The 20,507-nt window shown below is 32.8% G+C and overlaps 2 protein-coding genes across 4 annotated transcripts; both read left to right on the top strand.

Annotated features, from left to right (window-relative positions):
• Nucleotides 1-6,784: 6,784 nt before the first annotated feature.
• Nucleotides 6,785-9,711, top strand: LOC110630582 (putative inactive glutathione hydrolase 4). 3 transcript variants are annotated; one of them, XM_021778124.2, is made up of 6 exons: nt 6,786-7,428; nt 7,525-8,043; nt 8,138-8,373; nt 8,479-8,743; nt 9,136-9,273; nt 9,357-9,711. In XM_021778124.2, exons 1-6 carry the CDS (start codon nt 7,063-7,065, stop codon nt 9,594-9,596), a joined length of 1,764 nt encoding a protein of 587 aa, XP_021633816.1. In that variant the 5' UTR covers nt 6,786-7,062; the 3' UTR covers nt 9,597-9,711. The 3 variants fall into 3 exon arrangements, with proteins under 3 accessions (XP_021633818.1, XP_021633816.1, XP_043805151.1); XM_021778126.2 differs by lacking the exon at nt 9,357-9,711 and having other exon boundaries at nt 6,785-7,428; nt 9,106-9,247; XM_043949216.1 differs by lacking the exon at nt 6,786-7,428 and having other exon boundaries at nt 7,632-7,774.
• Nucleotides 9,712-16,707: 6,996 nt separating this feature from the next.
• LOC110630530 (alanine--glyoxylate aminotransferase 2 homolog 1, mitochondrial) lies at nt 16,708-20,246 on the top strand. The gene is made up of 9 exons (XM_021778066.2): nt 16,708-17,113; nt 17,238-17,468; nt 17,611-17,781; nt 18,309-18,452; nt 18,559-18,738; nt 18,946-19,171; nt 19,615-19,728; nt 19,820-19,906; nt 20,118-20,246. The coding sequence occupies exons 1-9, from the start codon at nt 16,856-16,858 to the stop codon at nt 20,159-20,161; spliced, it is 1,455 nt and encodes a 484-aa protein (XP_021633758.1). The 5' UTR covers nt 16,708-16,855; the 3' UTR covers nt 20,162-20,246.
• Nucleotides 20,247-20,507: the final 261 nt, after the last annotated feature.

Genomic DNA, 20,507 nt, shown 5'->3' with positions numbered 1-20,507 from the left:
AAATGCATGATGGAATGGATTGAAAGGCATTTATGCATGAAAGAGGCTGAGTTCTGCCCTTTGCAAGAACTCAGGTTCGGCAACCGAAGGCACTTTCGGCCGCCGAACCTGCCTGTGGAGGCCAACTTTCGGCTGCCAAACCCTGCCCCCGAAAGAGGACTTTCGACTCTGGAAGGGAGTTTCGGCCGCCAAAGGTGCCGCCGAACATGCATGAGTTTCGTCTCTGAAGGGAACCTTCGGCCGCCGAAGGTGCATGACTTTTGGCTCTGGAGGGACTTTCGGCCGCCGAACCTGCCGCCGAAAGTGCCCTGTTCAGCCTTCTTTTGCATGAATTATGTGATTGTTTCATGGTGTTTTAGGGGGTTTTTGGGGAGTATTTTAGAGTCATGTTCATGTATGTTTGGTCCCTCATTTGAGTCCACCTGTGTAGGTTCGGACCCGAGGAACCGAGGACCCCAGCAGTGAGTCAACTGCTTCAGAGTCTTGTCAGAGCTAGCCTAAGGTGAGTGGAATAACTCTTTATGCTTTAAAGTAAATAAATCAGTTCTTAGCATGATTCACGCATCATGAATGCCATGAGATATATTAGGGTGCTTGCATTAGAATTCACGAGTATGTTGCATTGCATAATATGATGATGATGTGGATGGGTGTTGGATGATCCTTTAGTCCTCGTATGATATGATGTGATATGATATGGTATGGTATGGAAGTCCAGGTCAAGGCCCATTCTACGCCCCTAGCACTATGTTAAGAGAAAGACTAGGTCGAGGCCCATTCTACGCCCCTGGCATTATAGGAATGTTATGTTATGTATGTTATGCTAAGAGAAAGACCAGGTCGAGGCCCATTCTACGCCCCTGGCACTATTGGGTATGTTGAGGACTATTGGTGACAAAACCATCCTTGATGTGACTTGTCTGTGATGTGATGCATTCCATTATAGCATATGATTTAAATGTTTTATTATTCTGCTCACTGGGCTCTAGTAGCTCACCCCACTCCCTTAACCCCCAGGTTTGCAGGTACGGGATAGACTAGGAGGTCAAGAAGAGTAAAGTCATGGTCATGTAATAGCTAGTGGTGGACATGATAAATATTGCAATGTAATGAATAGTATTAATTAGTTATGTAATGTAATGATGTTACTGAGGATTATAGTTGTGCTTGACCCTAGTTTGTATGTTAATCCCTTTGTTTACATGATCTTTCAAATGTAATGGTTTAATGATGTTTTAAGTAAGCCAAACTCACTATATGTTATGTTACCCCATTGGAGCTTTGTTGAGGACTCCAGTGTGGAGTTGCTGATTATGTATATGAATAGTGCATGCACAGGTTGAGTTTGGTGATTGAATGAAAAGAAAAGTTCAAAATTTTTATGTATGTGTTGATCATGTATGGGATTAAACAGGTTTGCAGGATGAATGTTTGGCTTGCTACGGGTCCCGGCGGCCTTAAGCCGATCTGGATCCTAGCGCCGGTAGCGGTCCGATTTCCGGGTCGTTACAGTGTAACTCTTCATGAGCTGATTTGCCCAAACTGCTATGAAAAAGGAAAAGAAAAGAAAAAAAAAAAAAGAAAAAAAAAACTCAGCAGAAAGCACACAACACAAACATGTTCCAATGGTCAAGGACTATGAACAGAGCTAGTAGCAACCTGAATAAGTGACCAACTGAGTAACCGGGGGTGGGTATCACCAATATGCACCTTCGCATAAAAAGTTTGGTGACTTTTTCAGCCAAGAATAAGAAAAAGTGCTACTGAATGAAAATAAAAAAAAGGCAAGTCACTCTTAGAGGTTGCATTAAGCCTAAAATGAAAGAATAAAGTATGATCAAATAACAAACTTTTGACCATGGTGGGTGAAAGGAAATAAAGAAAGAGAGGACAACCTTAGTGCATGTATTCTACACTGTAATACTTCAATTTGGGAGTCTGGGGGGCTGATTAAGTGGTACTTAGGCTCAAAAAGAAAAAGAGGCTTGATTGACTAAGTTATTAGTTGCTTGAGGACAAGCAAAAGGCTAGGTGTGGGGGTATTTGATCAAATATAATTATCCACATTTTTATTATTTTTATTATTGTTTAATTACACATTTTTCCAGCTTAATTTATGTTTTTATCATGTTTTTGCAGAAAAGGAAGAAAATGAAAAATTGGAGAAGAAGTGCAGAAAAAGATGGAAAAGTGATTGTGTCGAAGTGATTTGGCCAAATCACTCACAGGAAGCTAAAGGCAGAGACCTGGAAGTAACTCACAGAAACGATTTGGGCAAGTGATTTGCCCAAATCACCCGCCCAAATCACACTGACGCCAGAGAGACCAGTAGCGCGGGAAAAAAGGACAGTAAATCAGAATTCAAAAGTGGAGAAGTCCAATCCTACTTCAAACACTACAAAGTCAATTCCAAGAGCCACAAGGAGGTCTTTTCACTCAAGGAATTCCATTCACAATTAAATACAAAATCAAAAGAGGAATCAAAGACTACAAAAGACCAAGTCAAGATTAGAATTTCCAAACCCTAATTGGATTAGGATTCTCCATCTATAAAAGGGACAGCATCTCAACCAGCAAGGATCATCTCTGCACCTTCAGAATCACTGCAGAATTTCGGCAGCCTCTCTCCTTCTTCATTTCTTATTTCTTTTGTGTATTTTTGCCACCATGAGTGGCTAAACACCTCCCTTTTCTAGTTAAAGTTGGGAAATTTCAGTTTTGTGATGAATTGGGAGATTTAAAACTCTTGTTTATTTTCAATATTTATAAAACTTGATCTTTCTATTATTATTACTTTGCTTTTAGAATCAATTAAGGCCTATTGCTTTTAATTGCTTGAGTAATATATTGTTTCAATAATTTAGGTCCGTAATTGCTTAGGTTGTTTAAACTCAAGTATAATCAGTTGCATAATCTAAACTTGACCACGCAGTTGGCAATGTTAGAATTAGGTTTCTCTAAGTCTTAAGGCAGTTAACAGTTGAAAAGTAAAAAAACCCCAAGGACGTTCCTTGGCAACTCGTTAACTAGTGTTTGAATAGTGAACGTTTTCTAATCAAACTAGAACTAAGGAGGAATTTGGATTGTGAGAAGCATCTTCCACATCCTAAACTAATTTATTGAAATAAATAGGAGTATTAAAGAATCAATGATCAATTCTAAACAACTGAAATAGATCCATACTTCAACTAGAATTTTTCTCCCATTGAAATTCTCATCTTTTTAAATTATTGCTTTCTCTTGCTATTTAGTATTAATTCATTATCATCAAATCAAAACCCCCCTCTTTATTTATTTGTTATTTATTTGTCCAAGTCATTATTAGGAAAATTCGTAGTGTCAAATCCCTGTGGTTCGACCCTATTGCTACTATCTACAAATTATTTTATTGATTGAAAATAGATTTATTTTTTACGGCTTCGACAACCGCTATTGTAATACCCGGCTAGACTTCGGTGTCGAAATTTCTACCTTCCGGCGGAATCTCCGTTGGAATCCAGAATTTCTCAGATGTCAGAGCCTTCTAGAAGGGTAAAATAAAGGTTTTCTAAAATGTTTTATATGTTTTTATGGTTTTAATAAAGAAAGAAATTGAGTTTTGAAAGAAAAGATCAAGAAGGAAAAATGCCAGGTTCGACCGCCGAACCTCATGTTCGGCCGCTGAACATTGGGCACTTGCGGGAGCACTTTTGGCTCCCGAAGGTGGTCTGGCCAGCCACCTATAAAGGGCCCCTTGTCCAAAAATGGGCGAGTTTTCTCTCTCTATTTTCGGGCATAGGTGAGATTTCGCCCCCCCTTTGGTTGATTTTATGTTTTCCTTCAATCTCTTCGAGTTTTTTATGAGTTTTTATCTTATTTTTGAAGATTTTTAAGCCAAGATCAAGTTTTGAAGCTTGGAGACCCCCGGAGCTCATTTTCTCCCAATCTCCAAGTTTGGATCACCTCTCCTCTCGATCTTCAAGAGGTAAGCATAGATCCTCGCCTTCTTTTATGTTTTAAGTAAGTTTTGAGGGTGTTTAATGTATGTTTAGAGTAGATGTAAAATGTTAGGGTTTATGTTAGTTAAATGATAAATGTATGCTAAATGTGATGTTTGTTGGGGTATAGGCTAGTTTTATGCCCCTATATGCTTGAAAATGTGTTTATGCATATTTTAGTATAGTTGGATGCATGTTGGGATGTTGTGGGTGGTTGGATATGCAAGGCAGAATCGGGTTCTGCCCTTTGGGAGAGCCCAGGTTTGGCCGTCGAACCTGCCTGTGGAGGCAGTTTTGGCTGCCAAACCTCACCCCCGAAAGTTGGACTTTCGACTCTAGAGGGAAGTTTCGGCCGCCTAACCTGCCCCCGAAGGTTGTGACTTTCGGCTCTGGAAGGACTTTTGGCCGCCGAACCCTGCCCCCGAAAGTGCCTGACTTTCGGCTTTGGAGGGACCTTCGACCGCCGAACCTGCCGCCGAAAGTCCCTTGCCCAGCCTTCCTTTGCCTTTTTTTCCATGCATGTTTATGATGTTTTAGGGGATTTTTGGGGAGATGTTTAGAGTCATGTTAGAGTTTGTTTGGTCCCTCATTTGAGTTCACCTGTGTAGGATCAGACCCGAGAAACCGAGGAGGCTAGCAGTGAGATAGCTGCTTCAGAGTCAGCCAGAGGTGAGTAGAACATAACTTCTTTTATTTTCAAAGAAATCAAACTTTTAAGCATGTTCATGCATCATGATATATAATAGGTTGTTTGCATTAGAATTCACGAATATGATGCATTGCATAAATTATTGTTGATGTGGATGGACATTGGATGACTCACTAGCCCTCGATATGATGTGATATGATATGATATGATATGTAAGTCCAGGTCGAGGTCCATGCTACGCCCCTGGCACGATTGGTTATGTTATGTTATGTTATGTTATGTTAAGAGAAAGTCCAGGTCGAGGCCTATGCTACGCCCCTGGCACAGTTGGATATGTAGAGGGTTATTGGTGACAAGTCCATCCGAGATGTGAATTGTTTGTGTTGTGATGCATTTCATGAAAGCATATATTTATTAACTACTTTTATTGTTCTGCTCACTGGACTTTAGTAGCTCACCCCTTTCCCCTAACCCCCAGGTTTGCAGGATCAGAGATAGCTCAGGGAGTCAGCAAGGGTAATGGCTATGGTTATGTATATGTAATAGTCTAGTAGTGGACATGAAATGTAAAATGATGTAATGTAATGTAATGCAAAGTAATGTATTGAGGATTAGCATTGTGCTTGGCCCTAATGTTTATTGTAAATCCCTGTTGTACATGATCCTTATGTAAATATTTTAATGATGAGTTATGTGAACCAGACTTGACATATAATATGTTGACCCACTGGAGCATTTGATAAGGGCTCTAGTGTGGGGTTTTATATTTTCAGTTATGGTGCTTGCACAGGTCAAGCTTGGTATATATGAAAAGTTTAAAGTTTTTATGAAAATATATGATCATGTATGGGATTTATCAGGTATGACAGGATGTATGTAGGCTTTCTACGGGTTCCGGCAACTTTAAGTCGATCTGAATCTTAGCGCCGGTAGCGGTCCGGTTTCCGGGTTGTTACAGCTATCAACTATCTATCGTTAACTGAAGCACCAGTTATCTTATAATGGTTTTTCTATAGTTATGTGAGAATGAAATTACCATGGTTCTATTTTCTTCCTCTTATGGCTTTCATTCATAATTTCGAGTGCCTTATGTTTTCTTTTCTTTTATATATATATGTATATATATATATACTTCTGTAGGTTTTAATTGAGTGGTTGTTTTTGTGGAGTAATTTGTCGCTGTCAAAGGCTTCGTTTCGAGCAAGATTTGGCTCAATTCCTATTTCTCTTATTTACTGCTTTATGTTTGACGGTGTGACGGTATTGAGATCGGTGTTGCTATAGATGGTGTGAGTGATGTGGAAATTAGTGCGGAAGTATTTTAGGTTACTCAAACAGGCTGGATTTGCTTTTGGGTGGACTAAATTTCTAGGTTGTCCATATACTCTTTTTGATAGGTTGTGATAAATATCAATACTTTTAACTCTTTAGATCTTGATAAAATGCAATCTAATTAAAATCTATTGATAAAACAAAAACAAAAACATGTTAATATAAAAGAAAAGATTTCAAATATTTTCATGTAAAATTGACTATAATGTTAAATAATTCATAATTATATGGTAATATTCACGTTATTTTTATTAACATTTTTAACTGTGATTATTCATATGAAATCAACAAATGCAATAAATAAAAATTGTAGAGAATAAAATCTAATAAGTGAGAGAGAGGAGTTATGAAAAATTATGGTTTTCTTTTAACTATGGAGAGATTTAGACATCAATTAGGATAAGTTTCTTGAAATTAAAAGTTTAATTTTAAATTATTTTTAATACTATGTACTATTATTTAATTTCTAACATATATCAAAATGTTAAAAATACTTTTTTGAAAACCAGTTTGACTTATGATCTAATTTAAAAATAATTTAAATATGTAACTCAAAAATTATAACTGAAATATTGAATATATAAATTATTTAAATATTCATTTACTTCTAATCTTAACTAATTTTATGTATTATATATTTACCTAAGCAATTATAGGCAGTTGAATTAAGAAGTGAAATTAATATATGATATAAAATTATCATAAAATTTTGATTTTTATCAAATAAATTTAATTTATAAATATAAATACAATGCCGTTCATTGATTGACAATGCACCATACTGTACTATATTATCTCCTTTATTTAAAATATAAATAACCAATATTAGCAGCCACTCAATCGGCCAGCCTGGTACCTCTCCAGATTTGCGTTGACGAGGAAGATCATCTTGCCTCACCCGCCAAAAACAGTTCGACATAGTGCTGGTGAGCCGGTGGGTGAACTCCTGAGGACCGGAGACTGGCCCCTCCGATCAACTGCGAAAGATGCCGGGATTCTGTTCAAGATGACAAAGACGATTCCTCTTTGTTTTCTATAATTTGATTAACAATTTTATCTAAACTTCATTCATTGAGTTCTTCAAGGACCTGAAAGTTCTTAGCAATGGTAGCTCAGCCAATAATTTTTCCATCCATCCTTGCATTTCTCTTGATTATTTCACTGTCACCTTCTGCTGCAACCCTTTATAAGACATCAAATTCTGGAACCATCAAATATAAAGATCAACGAGTTGTGGCAGAACATGGCGTTGTCGCTGCTGATGATGGTAGATGTTCATTAATTGGGATGAAAGTTCTTCGAGATGGAGGTCATGCCATTGATGCAGCAGTAGCTACTGCTCTGTGCTTGGGAGTTGTGAGCCCAGCTTCTAGTGGAATCGGGGGAGGAGCATTTATGCTCATCAGACTTGCCAATGGAACATCAAAAGCCTTTGACATGAGAGAAACTGCACCAATGCAAGCTTCCCAGGTGCTCCAAATTGCAAATATGACTCTTACAATCTCCTTCCCTTGAGGAATTGTACAAGTTCAGATGAAAAAATCACTTAACTTTGCTCATTTTTAGGGGATGTACGCTGGAAATGCAACTAAAAAAGCTTCAGGTGCCCTCTCCATAGCTGTTCCCGGAGAGCTTGCAGGACTTCACCTAGCCTGGAAACAACATGGAAGGCTTACTTGGGAAAGGCTTGTGAGGCCAGCTGAGAAACTTGCCCGTAGAGGGTTCAAGATTTCGCCATATCTGTACAGCCAGATGGTTAGATCAGAAGCAGGGATCTTAGCTGATAAAGGACTTGGTGACATATTTACATCAAATGGTAAACTCTTGCAGCCTAATGATGTATGTTACAACAAGAAACTAGCGCACACACTCAGAATAATTGCAAGAAATGGAGTGAAAGAATTCTATAATGGGTCAATTGGATTTAATTTGGTAAGAGATATTCAAGAAGCTGGAGGCATATTAACAACAGGGGATTTGCAGAAGTATCAGGTTAAAATAAGAAAGTCACTCTCTTCCAATTTTCTTGGTCTTAAAATAATTGGAATGCCTCCCCCTTCTGCTGGTGCTGCTTCAGTAATGCTTGTAAGTTTAATTATATGCTTGCTCTGCAAATTTCAGGCCATAAAATTTTTTAAAAAAAAAATTGAAATTTAATTGAACTTTTCTACTGCCACAGATTTTAAATATCCTTGCTGAATTTGGAGTCCCAGAAGGCATTTCTGGCCCCTTAGGAATCCATCGTCAAATTGAAGCATTAAAGCATGCATTTGCTGTGAGGATGAATCTTGGTGATCCTGATTTCGTCAACATTACTGAAGTCTTATCCGATATGCTTTCTCCCACCTTTGCACAACAGCTGAAGAAAACCATTTACGACAACATGACCTTTGATTCGGGTCATTATGGTGGAAGGTAAGCTTTCTTTTTTTTTTTAGAGACTGAAACTCGAGATCTCGCAACTTTGGAGATGACTCAATAATAATGAAACAAAGGCTAGTGGTTCTTGCTTCCTCATAGGTGGAACCAGGTTAATGATCATGGGACGAGTCATGTGTCGATTGTGGATAAAGAGAGAAATGTTGTTTCTATGACGAATACTGTGAACGCATACTTCGGTGCAAAAATATTGTCCAAAAGTACAGGAATAGTGTTGAACAATGAAATGGATGATTTCTCTATGCCTGTTAATGACACTGCAAATGATACACATCCATCATCTGCCAATTTTATTAGCCCTGGAAAGAGGCCTCTGTCATCTATGTCGCCTACAATTGTGTTGAAGGTATATCCAATTATTCTGCGTAATATTTATTATAGGCCTCTTTCTAAGAATTTTCTATTACAAGAAGGAAATTTCTTATACACACGCATTGTGTACGTGCATGGAGTCGTCAAAAACTAATGATTAAATATGAAATTTACCATTATTTATTTATTAGCCAAGTATATATTTTTACACACTCAATATATGTGCATCCGACTTTTGTGACGTGATTAAACGTGATAGTTACCACAATTTTAATTTATTCTTTTTAACTGAGTACATATACACTCAAATATGTATAAGAATTTTCTTTGAATATGAATAATTTGCATGTCAAAATTTTTGCGGAACTCAATCTAAAAGCTAAGCATTTGATTCAGAGTTTGAATATCATCACCACTGAATTATAGGATGAACAACTGAAAGCTGTGGTGGGTGCCAGCGGGGGAAGCATGATTATTGCTGGAACTACAGAGGTGTTGCTAAATCATTTTGGCAGAGGAATGGATCCACTTTCTTCTGTTATTGCTCCAAGGATCTATCATCAGGTTTTCATCAAGTTCCATTTTCTTTTTATATGACAACCAAAATATGTAATTTTAATAAAAATGTTGTGAATTTGCACATGCAGCTGACACCCAACATTGTATATTATGAGAATTGGACAACAGTGTATAACGACCACTTTGAGATTCCAAGTGATACAAGAGAATTCCTTAGAAAGAGGGGCCATGTCCTACAAAGCATTGCTGGTGGGAGCATTTGCCAATTCCTTGTCCAAGACTTGGAGGGTTCTACTGGAAATAAATCATTTGGAAAACTTGTGGGAATTAGTGATCCAAGAAAAGGAGGACGCCCTGCTGGTTTTTGAGATTTCATCAGAATAGTTCATGTTGATTTTTTTTTTTTTTTCAAGTATTGCTGGAATGTTTGGACAAAGAATAATTACTATTAAAAGCCAATAAATTTTGACCCAACTCAACTCATTAATTTGATTTGAACACACATAATTCAAAATAATTATGACATGACAAAAAATGTTCAATTAAAAATCAATCTTTTTGATTTTTTAACCTTGAAAAGTTTTGTTGTGGGCGATGGGGCCAAGTATACAAAACGTTTTTTTCAAGTCCAAAAACTCAGCTGACCTTACAAGTTGGCGTCGCCAGCAATCCATCACCACGGTTGCCACCTTAGCCAGAATCTGAAAGGAAGAAGCACAAAAACCCCACCCACGGCATGCGCAGGAAAACGAGACTTGAATCAATTAAAATTCTTATAATTTTGGGCATTATGTCCATAAAATGCAAACTTTTTGTCATCTCAAATCCTCAATTTTAATTTGCAAATAACTCAAAGAGGCATATAAGAATCTCAGCAATTATAAAACAATCCCAATAAATCAAAATAATTTATTTTACCAAAAAAAAAATCACATGGAATTTTGAATTGAAGACTAAGTATGAGCAACAATTTAAAGAATCAATAAGTATTAAACTAAAAGCTTACCTCAGAAATCAAAACATTAATTTCTATATTTCTCAAATCCTGCATTGTAATTTTTTAAAAATAAATAAATTATATATTTTTATTGTGAAAATTATCATTTTTTTTTTGCATATATTTAAATTATATAGACTAATACTATTCTCTAAATATTTTAATTATTATTGTTAACTTAAACATTGAAGTGATTGAGACAAGGCACCAACAATCTTATTGGAGTGATTAAGACAAGAACCAACAACCTTATCTTGACTTTATTTTATAATAAATAATGTTCTAAGTCTAAGTGATCCAAGAATTATATAAAAAGTTAATTTTTAATAAAATATTTGACAGTTGTGTATATTTTGTAAACCACGTGTATGAGAGACCATATCATTGTTTTATGGGTTCCAGAGTTAAGAGTGATATCTCTGGTAAAACTCTATTTTTGTGCTGACAGTATAGATATTAAATTAAAATTGAGATGTGAAATTCACTCCCTACTCAGTAGCCAATGAGTGTTTCTATGGAAAATAGGGTCATGTTTAGAACTCAAAGGACCAAAATGTCCATATCACTTTACAAGTAAGTGTTAGGCTGAATCTTTTCCTATTTGATTTTTTGAGAAATGAAAAAGTATCAAAAAAGAAATGACAAAATTTAGTCTATCATATCAAATCAAGAAATTACACGCTTTCCTTAATTTTCATTTTAAATTTAAATAAAATAAATTTTATTATCTAATACTTTCTTGTGTTTAAGGTGCATCTATTAATTTTCTTTATATTTTAAACTTAAATTGAATTTTAATATTTTATAGATTAAACATTAACATAATGTCTAACAAAATATATTTTACGATATCAAAATTTTCTCTTTTTTTTCACCACTTTAGAGTTTTGATTTAAATATATATTACAATTTATTTAGATAATATATTATGCAAATATTAGATAAAAATAATTGATATATTAAAAGAATAGATTACAAGGAAAAAGAGACATTCAAGATAAAAAATTATATAACAAGGAAAAAAATCATTGAAATTGAAATTTTAAATGCTAAAATATTTATTTTCTTCATTTTATTATATATATATATATTAAAAAATATACTATCTTAAATAAATTAAATTCACTACAAACTAACAGACTATTAGCGACGGATTTTTCCGTCGCTGATAGTCTGAAATCCGTTGCTAAAACTTTCAGCGACGGATTTCCGACGGACTCAAATCCGTCGCTTAAAGTCATGTCGCTAATTTTTTCCGACGGATCAGGCTTCCGTCGGAAATATTAGCGACGAATTTTCGACAGATCTTAACTCCGTAGAATAAATTTGCGATAGCTTTTCCGACGGATAATTCCGTTGGAAAAATTTAGCGACGAACAATCTGTCGAAAATTTCAAATTCATCCGATGAACAATCCGTCGCTAATCTATTAAAATTCTATCAAAAAAAATTTCCTGCTTTTATTTAGATATTCTCTGTATAATCAAATAATTTATAATTAATAATCATATTGAATATAAATCAAATATCATTCATAATAATTATAATTGATGTTCATAATACTTAACAATATTCATAAAATTTAAAATAAATCCATAATATTTAACAATGTTCATAAAATTTAATGTCCATAATTAATGTCCATAATATTTAAAATAAATCATATTTAACAATGTCCATAATTAATGTTCAACTGTTGCTGCTGTGCAGCATGCTTGCTGCTCAACAGGAGCAAGCTTGTGCTGCAGAGCTTAATTTAAAATTACACTTTCATGGCTAAACAAGTCAATTCAAAAATACTAAATCAACACAGTAATATAGCTTAATTTAAAAAATACTATGATCATGAAAAAATCTTAAAAGGTCTTTAAAAAAAAGGTATTGTTTGTTTTACACCTTCATTTTCTAATTTTTTTTTAATTAATGTAAACATTTATATGAAAAATTATTCAGTTTTTTTTATAACTCATTTTTATAACATTTGATATGTATAGTTCGGCTTTGTCGGTTTACTTTACATGCCTTCATTCAACTCTACTTTGATATGTATTGTTAAATTGATTAGTGTGTTTGATTTGTTAAATTAGTATATAATTAGAGTTGAATTTATTTATATTTCAGAATATATTTATCATGTCGGTAGATCGTAATTGGATGTATGAGCGACTAGATCAAAATGGCTTCCTTAATTGTTTGATTAAGGTTTTATATATTGTTTGTCTTTATTGTTAATTGAAACTAATGGACAATTATTTTTTCAGATGCCTTGAAGAGCAGTATCATCTAGAGGTAGATGTCATAGCCAGCAGCTCTCTATGAATGAAACAGATGAGGCAGTACAGGTGCATGAAGAAACACTGGAGCACTGCTCCATAAGCATTAGGAGGGCAAGCAAACGCATTCTCATCATCATCAGTTCGAACTAGAGGTCTGAACTTGGGACATCCTATCCCATCAAACCCATCTAATCGACAATTGATTAGATTGAAAGGAAATGTGTAAGTCATATACAACTTTTTGCTATTGATTTAATATGTATTATTACTTACAACTACTCATTATATATAAAAATATTGCAGTTTTTTAGATTCCACGGTTACTAGATCAGTCACTAATGACATTAAGATGCGCTACACTGCTGCATGGAAAACTTGGTCAGAAATACCTTTAAAGACAAAAGACGAGCTCTTCGGACTTTTTCGGGTAAATACAACTTATATTCTAAAATTTCTAATATGTATTTTAAGTTTTTTAAATTTACATAGCATTGATTGTTATTTGTAGAGTCGATATGTATGGGATGAGAGTGAAGAAGATATGGTTCGAATTGCTTGGGAAAAGGTAGGTAAAGAAAGACTACGAGACATTCTTAATAGAGTTAGGAGCGAATTGTTGCGCAAGCACAAAAGACAGATGTTGCTTATCTATACAATTTAGGACTAGATTGAATGAAGGCAGAGATATGGAATGAACTTGTTGCATATTGGAGTACACCAGAGTGGAAAAAGAAATCAGAAGTTGGTAAAGCAAATAGAAACGTAGAAAAAGATGGAACTATTACGAAACACTCTGGTGGTTCAATAAAACTGGAGGTTCATGAGAATAGATTAATATAACTCTTTTATTTCTTACTTTTATTTATACAATTCTGTTTTTATATAGATGCATAGAAATTATTTGGGCATCTTGTGTTGTGTGATTATTTTTTTTTTTGTAGGCAAAGAAGTTAGGTAGGCAACCAACTCAACTTGAACTATTTCGTGCAACTCATACAAAAAAAGGGAGTCAATGTGTTTTCATTGATGGAAAATCATGACGAGTTGATGTAAGTTACTTTTTGCTTATTTGTTGTTATCACATTATTTTTCTATTTGTTATGTTATCATTAGTTGTGTATGGTTAATGAAATATTTATTATGTTTTCTTTTTTTTACTTAGGGAGCTTATTTGAGTGCCATTGCTGAAAATGTGAATGACGATTGTAAGAGTCAGTCTGCTTTTGATTTGAATAAGTGGATTGAAATTTCTGAAAGTAGTAAAGGAATGGTTTATGGTTTTGGATTTTCTAATATATAATTACTAAAACTAAAGATATATTTTGATTAATACAAATTTATAACTAAATGAATTATATTTTCACTATATCATAACATATTTAGAAACTAAAATTCAAAATTCCAATGATATAATAGAAAAAAAAAACTAAAATTCAAACTACACACTTACCTGATGGGCAATGGCAACGGTGGCGAGTGGCAGGGGGAGCGGCAATGACTGTGGCAGCGAGAGGAGCGTCCAGCAGCGGCGACAGAAGAGTCCAGCAGCGGCGACAGTGGCTGGATCAGCGGCGGCGGCGGCGGCAGAGATTGCGGCAAGGAGAAAGGTGTGGCGTTGGGGAGAGGAGAGGAGAGGAAGAGGGCGGCTAAAATCAAAAAAGAGGATGAAAAAGATGATTAGGGTTTTTTTTTTATATATTCTTTGCATTTTCTGACGGATTAGCGACGCTAATATTTTTAAAATCCGTCGCAAATCCGTCAGAAATATCAAAATAAAATATTCGTCGTTGATTCGTCGCTAATTCCGTTTCTAATTTTTTTCCGACGGAAATAGTTTCTGTCACTAAATCCGTCGCTGATAGTCCATTTTTTTTAGTAATTTTATTAAATATTAGAAGATATTTTAAATATTTATTTTAAAAAATAATAATTAATAAAATATTATTTTAAAAATAAGATAAAAATAAATAAGGTTATAATAGTGCATAATAATTTAAAGAAAAATGAATGACAAAAATTATAATAAGAAGGTATACAAAAATTTTAAATTTAAAAGTTATATGTAGTTAAATAAAATTAATATTTTGAATAAAACTTTATAAATTCAAGTAACTAAATCCTAATAAGATATACAAAAATTTTAAATTTAAAAGTTAAAGAAAAAGTATTTATAATCAGTAGTGCACATATTTTTTGATAAAACAAAAGTCACAATAAATATACATAAAACGGTAATAACTCAACTAAAAGAGAAAAAAAGAAATCTGTATTTGAGATTATTTATTCACTATTTGTGAATATGAGAAAAAATTCATCTAAAAAAGAAAAATTTTGAAATTATTAGTAAAAAATCAGCAGAAAAAAAAAAAGGAAAGAGAAGGATATGGCAAGTAAAGTATTTTATTGACTTTTAAAAAATAAAAAATTATGATTAGCAGTTATCCTCTTATTAATGAAGTTTGATTTGTCTTGTACTATTTGGATGAAATTTCATAGCTGTTCATACCTAATTTTCAATAAATTAATGCTTATTAATTATCAATTGCAATGCTTATCCACATAGAACTAAAAAAAGAAATTTTTTTCATCCTCATATCCAAACACAATATTAAATGATTTTAGAAATATGATCTCATTTATATAAGGTCCATTAGTTTTCTTTCTTTATTAATCAAATTTCATTAAAAATTTGATATTCTTCAAAAATAATAATCAAATCAAATTTAAATTTAAATCATTCAATTTCATTTTTAAATTTGAAAATTCAGTTTCATTTTCTTCACATTACAATCTAATTTATTTTTACATATTAAAAAATTACTTCTCTAAGAAAATATGAGTATAATCAAACTGATTTTTTAATTAATTATTAGTAAATTATTAAATTAGGATTAAAATATACTATACAATTAAAATTAAGAGAATCTTTTAATATACTATACAATTAAAATATACTAGAAGACTAGAAAGAGAATCTTTTATACATGTGACTCACTTCCAAATCACTTCATATTTGAGATGTACATCTTTTTGTGTTAAAATGTATTTTTTTTTCAAGTTATTTTAAAAAAGTAATTTAATTGAAAAAAAAAAACTCTTTTTTTTTTGAAAGCAGAAAAAAAATCTTTAATTTCTCATAAAATAATAAAAAAATATTAACTAAATAAAAATAATTTCTCATAAAGTAATTTAATATAAATTTGCTACAATAAATATTATAATTAATAATAAAATATTTTACAACAATATTAATTTTATTAATATATAATAATAATATAAATAATTACAATTAGTATATAAAAAATATGATAAAAATAAAAATTATAAATATTAATAAATTTCTTTTAACAATAATCATTATTATAAATAATTATTTTTTAATAAAAATTATAATTTTATTATAAAATATTATAAATTATAATTATAATTTTATAATAACAATGTACAATAATTATATATTGTTGTTATATATCAATAACAATGTACAATAATTTAAAAAAAATATTTGCCTATTTTAATATCTTGTTGTGCTTAGTAGTTAAATAATATAAGAAATTAAATATTAGATTCTAATTAAAAATGGCATCGATTCAATATTTGTAGATATTAAATTTGATTCATTTTTAACAGGATGAGTTTGAATAGTTTTAATCGAGTTTGGAATGGATTCAAATTTAAAAAAATTTTATATATTAAGTAACTCGTTTATATAAATAATTAATTTAGTATAAAAAATAAATTTTATAATAATATTTATAAATTTTTTATATATATTTTTATTTAAAAAATTAAAATTTAAATATTTTTTAAAAATATTAAATTTTTTAAATTAAAATTATTAATAAAAATATTTTTATATAAATTATTAATTAAAATATATAAAATTAAACGGATTTAAATTTAATTTTATTCAAATAATAATAATTGAATTTTGAATAAATTTAAATAATTTAAATTAATTTTTAACGAGTTTGGATGTTATTAATGTAAATTAAATTTGAGTTTTAATGGTTTAATTTTGATGGATATTTATCGTTTACATCCTAAATCTTTAATTTAATGAAATTAAAAAAGTAAAATTAAAAATTAAAAAAATATATATACGATAATATTGATATACCTTTAAAAATATTTTATTTTATTTTTAAATAATCCATTTCAAAAACAAAACTTTACATTCTTATGTAAGAGAATTCATAAAAGGAAACCCATTAAATTAAATTCTCTGTAAGTCCTTGTCCTTGATTCCGGAGTTAAAATGATTCTTGTAAGAACCAGACCTTAGATTCTTCTCTGCTCTTATTCTCTCTCTCTCTCTCTCTCCTTCCTTTTCTCTGTGCATCTGATTCTAGAGATGGCGTTACAGAGGCAAATCTTGAAGAAAACACTGCAAGAAGCCAAACTCAAGCTTTTGCATCACCATAGGATCCCTCTTTGCTCTTCTTTCTCTATGCTTCCTTCATATACTGCCCCTGCCGCCGATGCCTCTCCTCCCCAGTTGCCGTTGTTCGATTACCAGCCCAAGCCTTATAATGGACCCTTGGCAGATGAGATTCTACAGAAACGCAAGAAGTTTCTGGGTCCCTCTCTCTTCTACTACTACCAAAAACCAGTTAGTTCACACTCTTTATGATCAATCTCCTGTCTTTTTTTTTAACCTTTTTTTGGGGAATTGATTATCTGTAGCTGATTTTTTTTTTTTTTTGGCTTTTCCGGCTGTGCTTGTGATTGTTTAGCTGAATATTGTAGAAGGGAAGATGCAATATTTGTTCGATGAAAGAGGACGGCGATATCTGGACGCTTTTGCTGGAATAGTAACAGTGTCATGTGGGCATTGCCATCCTGAAGTTTTGAATGCTATTGTTGAACAAAGCAAGCTTCTTCAGCATGCTACTACAATCTACTTGCACCATGCCATTGCTGATTTTGCTGAGGCTTTAGCCGCTAAGATGCCCGGAAACCTCAAGGTTTTTAAGTTTATGATCCTTAATTTTCATCATAAATTCTATATCCCTGGTGTCTTTTCCCCTTTTCCTAATACTTTTCAGTGGAATTGTTTGAAGTTTTGATGGGCTATTGTAATATAAGTTTTGGTTGTTTGAGATGCAGGTCGTGTATTTTGTAAATTCTGGGTCTGAAGCAAATGAATTAGCAATGTTGATGGCGAGATTATACAGTGGTAATTTAGAGATGATTTCCTTGAGAAATGCATATCATGGTGGAAGTTCTAGTACAATTGGATTGACAGCTTTGAACACATGGAAGTACCCAATACCACAGGTTGATCTATATGCTATAGCTTTAGAAAAAATTCATTTGATATTTTCTATATGACATGTGTTTCTTTTTCATGCTAACACGTTGATTTATCTGGTATTATAGGTTTGTATGTATACTGCTGTTTGAATTTGACTAAATTTTGTGATGATTTTAAAGTTGCAAAGATTACTAAGGTCAACACTTGTAGACTCTTCATCATTTAAACAATTTTACCGTTATAAATAGGGTAAAACTTCAGATCTTTAGTTTATTTCAGGATTTTGGTTCAATTTTATGTTAAAGTATTACCTTATTTGTGTCATGCTATTAACAAACAATAACAATTTCTAGATTTCGTGTTAGCATGGAATTCATATAACTAGATACTATTTTGACTCAAACTTTAAAGTAAACCAAGATTCGAAGTGAAAAACTGATGAAATTACATGGTACTTTTTTATATTTTTTTTTCTTATAAATATTCGCTTTTTACACAAGACAGACAATTGGCTAGACAAGCCAATGATTCTAATAGTTGTATGCTACAGGGCGAAATCCATCACGTGATCAACCCAGATCCATACCGAGGAATCTTTGGTTCTGATGCCACTGGTTATGCCAAAGATGTGCAAGATCACATTGAATATGGTACTTCAGGAAAAGTTGCTGGATTTATATCTGAAACAATTCAGGTTGGCAACTAGGAATTGGTAATCTTCATTAGATTGTGCATTTGCTAACTATGAACAAGACATTTTCTGAATCATTATTTTTTCGTATATTAATGATCAACTCTAGGGAGTTGGAGGAGCAGTTGAATTAGCACCTGGATACTTGAAAATGGTTTATGACATTGTGCGCGAAGCTGGAGGCGTCTGCATTGCTGATGAGGTGCAAACTGGATTTGGCCGGACCGGAAGCCATTACTGGGGCTTTGAGACACAAGGAGTCATTCCTGACATAGTTACCATGGCAAAGGTCTTTAAAATTATCCCTTAGCTTTGTTCTTAAGTCCTATATTCTTGATGCATATTCAAACTTGCAGTTCCTTATCTAGCTGCATTATTTAACATTATTTATTTTCATGCTTTAAATTTTGTTACATTTCTATAACTTATTTCCACCATCTTGTAAATCTTCTCCTGTAATCCTCATCCTATAACATATACAAAAAGCATCTCTCAGGGTATTGGCAATGGTTTACCGTTAGGAGCAGTGGTGACAACACCAAAAATAGCAAATGTGATGGCTCAGAAAATTCAATTTAACACTTTCGGTGGAAACCCTGTTTGTTCTGCTGGTGGCCTTGCAGTATTGAGAGTTATTGATAAAGAAAAACGTCAAGAACACTGTGCCAATGTGGGGTCCCACTTGATTGGCCGCCTGAGAGCTCTTCAGAAAAGACATGAAAGTAATTTCCTTCAAACTTGGCATCTCAAACAAATTAGTCATTTTCCATTAATAAAAAGGGATAAAGGAAAGGTTGTTTGTTCATGTATTGAATATTCGTTGGCTTAAGGCGTCTAAAGGCTTTATTTTGCATCCCTCTAAATTGTTAGCAATACATGCTTGGTTAGCTAAGTATTGGATTTGAACACAAGTGAACCTCTTGTTAACGTTTAGAATTCTTTTTATATCATTGGTAAATATACTCGAGTAATCTCCGTGAACTCACTAGCTCTATTTATGGCTTTTTATCTGTATGTGAGTGTTGTGCACGCTTACAAGCTTGTACAGAAGAGCAGTGTCTTAAGTGATGCTAATTGTTAAGTCACTTTCTGTGCAATCTCTAAGCTATGAATTAGTTGATATTTTAAGCAGTTTTTTTATAGTTCAAATTAAATTTGGTTTCAGTCATTGGAGATGTGAGAGGGAGGGGATTAATGGTGGGAATAGAACTCGTGACTGACAAGAAGGAGAAAACTCCTGCCAAGGCAGAAACTGCAGTTTTATTTGAGAAACTCAAAGGTATGAAGGCACCAACTTTTAATTAATAACATGGTTTTCTCTTAAGCTTCCACCATATCTTTATTCTTTATGCTTTCGTTCCTATTTGTAGACCTCGGGATTCTAGTCGGGAAAGGTGGACTACATGGAAATGTTTTTCGAATAAAACCACCAATGTGTTTCACTAAAGACGATGCAGGTACACTTCTTTTCTTGCTGCATTTTAATAATTAAAATTTCTTAATTTATATGAGTAAAGAGGTGATAAGAATCAAAAGAGATTCAGACAATATTGAAAGGACTAATGTGCAAAATATCTCAATTTGCTAGGATGCTCATCTTTATAGATTTTTTGTCAATTCGTTGTAGCAGAATATACAATCACACTGTTATCTTTCTGGAATGTGCAGATTTTCTTGTGGATGCTTTAGACTATTCAATGTCAAAGTTGTGAGGACCAAATCTGCCAAAGGCGGAGATGAATGTGTAATAATCAACTTAACATTGTTATTCTCAATAAAATCCAGCAAATTTCTAAATGTATGAGTTCATCCCTTATTTACTTGCATCATTCATGGTTGTGATGTGGAATGACCAAAAATTTTTAACTTGTGAGTTATCTGTTGCTCTCATACATATTCCTAGGATTTTTAGACCAAAAATTATTGATTTCATTCAAAAAAAAAAAACTGTAGATGTGGAATGACCCTTTGATTGGTCCTTGAGTAAATATATATATTTGTTTTGGAATAGAAAAATGATGACTGTACAGTAACAAAATCATCATAAATTTTTGCAAA

The sequence above is a fragment of the Manihot esculenta genome, chromosome 13, assembly GCF_001659605.2.
Source record: "Manihot esculenta cultivar AM560-2 chromosome 13, M.esculenta_v8, whole genome shotgun sequence".
NCBI lineage: Eukaryota > Viridiplantae > Streptophyta > Magnoliopsida > Malpighiales > Euphorbiaceae > Manihot > Manihot esculenta.
Note: the sequence above shows the minus strand (reverse complement) of the source record. Positions and strands in the feature narration are given on the sequence as shown.